The sequence below is a fragment of the Fonticula alba genome (assembly GCF_000388065.1).
Source record: "Fonticula alba strain ATCC 38817 unplaced genomic scaffold supercont2.9, whole genome shotgun sequence".
In the NCBI taxonomy this organism is placed as follows: domain Eukaryota; order Rotosphaerida; family Fonticulaceae; genus Fonticula; species Fonticula alba.
In genome coordinates this window covers 152,892-157,957 of record NW_009242979.1, presented here as the reverse complement: position 1 = coordinate 157,957, position 5,066 = coordinate 152,892, and the positions used below count along the sequence as shown (strand labels likewise).

Genomic DNA, 5,066 nt, shown 5'->3' with positions numbered 1-5,066 from the left:
GAGCTCCACTTCCCATCGCCACAGCCCTGCTCCTTGTCCCTGCGCCCGCCCGCCCGCCCGCCCCCCAATGAAACTTCCGTTTCCCACCATCCCCGACGAGATGCCCCGAAAGGGTGCCAGGTCGCCGGCCGCGGCCGACGCCCTTCCACAGCCGAACGCCACCTGTCTTCTTCCCCCTCTTTTCCTCCCCTTGCCTCTCCCTCTCTCCCGCTCTTCCTGCTTCCTCCCTTTTGCCCCTCCTCCCCCACCGTTCTCCTCCACTCTCACCCCATTGCGCGCTGAGGACGGGTCGCGATGGTGCGTCTTCACAGCCCGCGCCTCCTCCCCTGCTGTCCGCGTTTGGCTGGCTAACCTGTGTCTTTCCCTCGGTCCCTCTCCTCCCACGTCGCCCCCCCCCCCCCCCCCCCCCCCCCCCCCCCCCCCCCCCCCCCCCCCCCCCCCCCCCCCCCCCCCCCCCCCCCCCCCCCCCCCCCCCCCCGTGGTCTTAGCCGCCACGCTCACAGGGCTCGAAGATCGCCGCACTCGCGGCCAACATCCAAGTGCGTCACGTTCCCGACATCCCGCCACCCCTGCGACTGTCTGCCTTTGGTAACTCACCGCCCCCCCCCCTCCCCCCCCCGCCCTCCGCTCATGTCTCCCCTCGCGCGGTTTCCACAATCATCGCCACCGACAAAGGTGCCGATGGGCCCCCCTCCCTCGGCACGCCGGCCTACCCCAGCCGCCTCCTCGTCCGGAGACGCGGCCGATGAGCAATCCACTGGCGGATCATCCTCCGGATTTGGGAGCCCGCCCCCTGGCTTTGGTGGCCCGCCTCCCGGCTTCGGCGGCCCGCCCCCCGGGATGGGTTCCCCCCGGCCGGCGACCACGGTCCCTGCCGCCGCTCCGAGCACTGCAACCCCTCCGGCTGCCTCCGGCGAGGTATCCCCCCCCCCCCCCTCCGCTCCTCTTGCAATCACCATTGCCCCTTTCGCGCCTTCCCCCGCCTGCCATCCCGTTCCGATGTCTGATGCATGTCGGCCCCCCCCCCCCCGGGGGCAATCTCCTGCTCCCCAGTTCCAGCCGCTGAAGTCGGTTGCCCGCGGCCGCGCCGCGGCTCCCCGGCGCCGCGCTCCCACCATGCCGCTGCGTATCTACTGTGCGTCGGGCTACAAGTCGGTGGTCCCCTCCTCGACCGATACCATCCAGGATACCATCAAGTCCATGATTGAGAAGCTGGAACTCGAGGCCGAGGCCAAGCGCGGCGCCAAGTTCTCCCTCTATGCGGTGGATCCCTCCGGCAAGGAGGAGAAGCTTTCCTCCTCGGTCTCGGCGGCTCCCACCTTTGCGGACATTGCCGGCCGCGCGCCGGCCGGTTCGTGGATGGTGTACTTCCGGTCGGAGAAGGAGCGCCCCGCGCAGGCCACCCGGCCGGACCTCTTCACGGGCGGCGCGTCAAGCAGTGCGGCCCCGATGCCGATGCCGAAGATGGCCGCCCCGGCTACGGCTTCCGGCTTCGCCAACCCGCCCACGACGGCCCCGGTCCCGGTCACCAAGCCCACTCCGGTTGCCGAGCCGGCCCCGGCGACAGCCGCGGCCTTTGCGGCGCCCCCGGCGTCGGCGGCGCCCGCGCCCGCGCCATCGACCGCGCCTGGGTTCGAGGCGCCCCCGCCGACGGCGGCCTTCGCCCCCCCGCCCCCGACCGGCTTCGGGGCCCCGCCTCCGACCGGCTTCGGGGCTCCCCCCCCGCCAGCCAAGCCGGCTGGCCTGCGTATCGATACGGCCGCCGACCCTGACGCCCAGCTTGACGATGGCAATGAGGACAGCGAGGAGGCTCGCCTTCGGCCGACCACGCCGGCGGCCGAGATGGATGGCGTGCAAATTATCCCCGCCACTCCGGGCGGCCATCATAGCACCCCGTCGCGGCGCTTCAACACGGCCACCATCGACTCGGTGGCCCTGGCCACGGTGGCCATCCTGGTGGACAACATCGTGTGTCATGTGTTTGTTCGGCCCGACCTGGCTACCATTGCCATTATGCCGACCGGCGAGTTTGGCAATGGCACCGTCACCTCGCCGCTTTACATCTCCGCGCCGCAGATCTTCGCCATCACGCCCCTGGTCACGGATGACTCCTCGGGCCGCACCGAGTTCGAAGTGGCCTTCCTCCAGGCTGGCCGTCTGTGTGTTTCGGTCTTCTCATACCTGTGCGTGGCTCTCTTCCCTGTGTGTTTGGTCGTTGTCCGTGGTTTCCCATCCGGACGCCCTTTCCATATGCTGACTCCCTTCTCTTTCTTTCTTTCTCTCTCTCTCTCTCTCTCTCTCCTCTCTATTCCTTTCTCTCTCTTCTCTTCCCCTCTTTTTCTCTTCCCCTCTCTTCCCTTTTCTTTCCACCCCCCTGCCTTTCTCTCGCCCCGGGTCTCGCCTCCTCATAGTGCCGATTCCGATGCCGAGGAGCATCACACCGCGATGCACCAGCTCGCTGATGGATATGTTTGCCGGCCCCTGCCGGCCAGCCGGCCCCAGGTCTTGGTATTCATCGACCCGACCACACGCAGCGCCTACGATGCCACGATGCGCCTGGTCCTGGAGTGGGCCGGCTACAGCCATGTGCTGGTGACCGCGGCCCCGAGTGAGGCCTACCACAAGGCACAGTCCATTTCCTTCACCTCGCTGGCCAGCCCGTCCGCCTCGCCGGGGCTTGCGCCGATGGATGCCGGGTCCGATGCCACCCCCCCAGTTGCCGGGATCATTGTCATCAGTGACAGCATCTCTCTTGCCCACAATGTGGTCAATGGCTTCGCCTCGCGCCCGGATGCCCAGGCCATCTTGGCCAATGTGCCCTTCGGCTTTATCGGCGCCACTGGCGGCCCGCAGAATCTCTGCGAGCCCGCCCGCCGGGCGCATGGGGCCATCGCCGCGCGTGACATTGACCGTGCGGCGGTTGCCCTGGCCCGGGCCATTGGCGAATCGGCCAACTGGCATGGCGATGTCCTTTCCGATCCCAGCAGCCGGCCCTTCGATGCCATCTCCGTCACGCGGTCCGAGCCGGTCGCCGTGGCGAGTGCCCCGGCCGCCGGCGGCAAGGCGGGCGACGCGGCCACCCCCGCCGCCTCGGGGCCTGGCACGGGTGCTGCTGGTGCTGGTGCGGGTGCTGGTGCGGGTGCTGGTGCGGGTGCTGCTGCTCCGCCGCCTGTGGCCCGGCGCAGTGCCCCCCCGCGCATCTTCGCCCTGGCCGGTGTCATCATCACGGCCGCCGAGCCGACCCCCGTGCAGCTGGCCGAATTCCAGGCTGCCAACCCCAAGCCCAACGCCAATCCCGGCCTCATGCGCCGGGTCTTCCCCTTCTTCTTCAGCTCCAACGCCCCGAAGGCCCGGGCTCCCACGCCGATTGCCATTACCGGGCAGGTGTTGACCGGCGTGGCGCCGGCCAGCGCCATCCGGCCCGCCGATGACAATGGCCTCTTTGCCAACCCCGCCGGCACGGTCACTCACCTGCCGGCTTTGACGGACTTGCGCCTGGTCGAACGTCAGGCTGGCAAGAAGAAGTCCTCGTCCACGGTGACCGCCGGCACGACCGACGACTCGGCCACCGCCGTGACCACCCTGGCCAACCCGGAGTGGACCCCGAATGGAGATGCGCCCCTGCCCTATGCGGCCATTCGCATCCTCGTGGACAATGTTGCCCCGGTGCTTGCCCGCATGCCGCCCCGGTACCTGCAGACCTTGGAGCTCGGGGCCGAGGTGGTTCCCTCGTTGGAGGGCACCTTTGCGGCGATCGGCGACAAGCTCCCCTCCTCCGGCGAGGCCGCTTGCAAGCCGTACCTCCTGCCGCTGACGGCCTCGGCTCCGCCGACCGTCGAGCAGTGGCTGGCCCAGCGGGCGGCTGCCGGGCACAAGCGTTCCCGCTCGCGCGATGCCGCCGAGGAGCAGGCCTACTTCCAGAAGCTGACCCAGGGCCCGCGCGGGGGGCTCCTGACTCAGGTGATCCGTGCTCCTTCGGCCGGGGCTTCGGGCGATGCGCTACTGGATCTGGCCCGGCTGCTGCCGGCCCCGGCGGTGGCTGGCATTTTCCCCTCCCTACTGTCCGCTGGCCGGACCGTGTCAGGCGTCACCCCGGGGGCGTACCCTTCTCCCGGGGCCGGGATGCTGTCGACCGTTCTCACCGAGGCGCCCTTGCCGGCCAAGGTGTCGCCGCTGGCCAGCCGGTCGGATGCTGTGCCCGATGAGAACCCCGCCTACTCGAGCGCCATTCGCATGCCGCGCATGAGCGACAAGGTCCGCACCTTGGGCCCGGCCACGGCGGCCGGGGCATCCAGCACTTCGGAGTCGGACTCCGATGCGGCGGCGGCCGGGCAGATTGTCACCGCGGCTCGCTTCGAGCCGGACACGCAGGGCTCTCCGATCCCTGCCTGGGGCACCTGCCATATTGTGATCGACTATCAGAGCCACCCCATCTCCAAGGTGCATTTGGCCCTGCACCCGGGTCTGCTGCGTGTCTTCCGCTTGAGCGCCACGGTCTAAGCCGCCGCGCGCCTTTCCTTCCCCAACAAAGGCCGAGCCCCAGTGACCGGCTTTTGATCATGCCTGCCGCTCTCCTCGCCCGCCTCTCGCGCCCCTCCTTCATAGCCGCGCGGCAGTTGGGCCACTCCCATCCCCCCCCCCCTCCTCTTTTGCCACCCTTGGCGTGGGTCTCTGCGTGTCTCCGCCGACACTCATCCAGACGGCGAAGTCCGAGCGGCATGGCGCGCCCAGTTCCCGGCGTGCCTCTGGGCCAGATCCCGCCCTCTGTGTCGCTTGTGCTGTGTCTGTGTGCTGCAGAGGACGCCCATGCTCGTGCTCCTTGCGCGCCCCCGCTCAAGATGTGGGCGAGGGCCTTCGTCCCATCCCCCCGCTCTGTGTGGCGATCGTACCCATCCGCTGCTCCTCCAAGTCCCCCCCCCCCCCCCCTCCCCCGAATAGACAAGATACCCCCAGAGCGGAAGCCGGGCTATTGCCAGCGCCCCCGGGGGGGGGGGCCCGGGCGCCGGCGGGGGCCGCAACCGCGGGGGGGGGGGGGGGGGGGGGGGGGGGGGGGGGGGGGGGGGGGC

The 5,066-nt window shown here is 69.9% G+C and overlaps 1 protein-coding gene across 1 annotated transcript; it reads left to right on the top strand.

Annotated features, from left to right (window-relative positions):
• The first annotated feature begins 106 nt into the window (after positions 1-106).
• Positions 107-4,921, top strand: H696_05104 (hypothetical protein). Its single transcript, XM_009498954.1, has 5 exons — positions 107-297; positions 489-539; positions 676-918; positions 1,054-2,183; positions 2,412-4,921. Exons 1-5 carry the CDS (start codon positions 295-297, stop codon positions 4,498-4,500), a joined length of 3,516 nt encoding a protein of 1,171 aa, XP_009497229.1. The 5' UTR covers positions 107-294; the 3' UTR covers positions 4,501-4,921.
• The last annotated feature ends 145 nt before the right edge of the window (positions 4,922-5,066 follow it).

Excerpts from the sequence above, each read along its gene's own strand:
- H696_05104 (XM_009498954.1), top strand. Across the intron at positions 540-675 it reads CACTCGCGGCCAACATCCAA|GTGCCGATGGGCCCCCCTCC; the intron begins GTGCGTCACGTT and ends CCACCGACAAAG. Across the intron at positions 2,184-2,411 it reads GTTTCGGTCTTCTCATACCT|TGCCGATTCCGATGCCGAGG; the intron begins GTGCGTGGCTCT and ends GCCTCCTCATAG.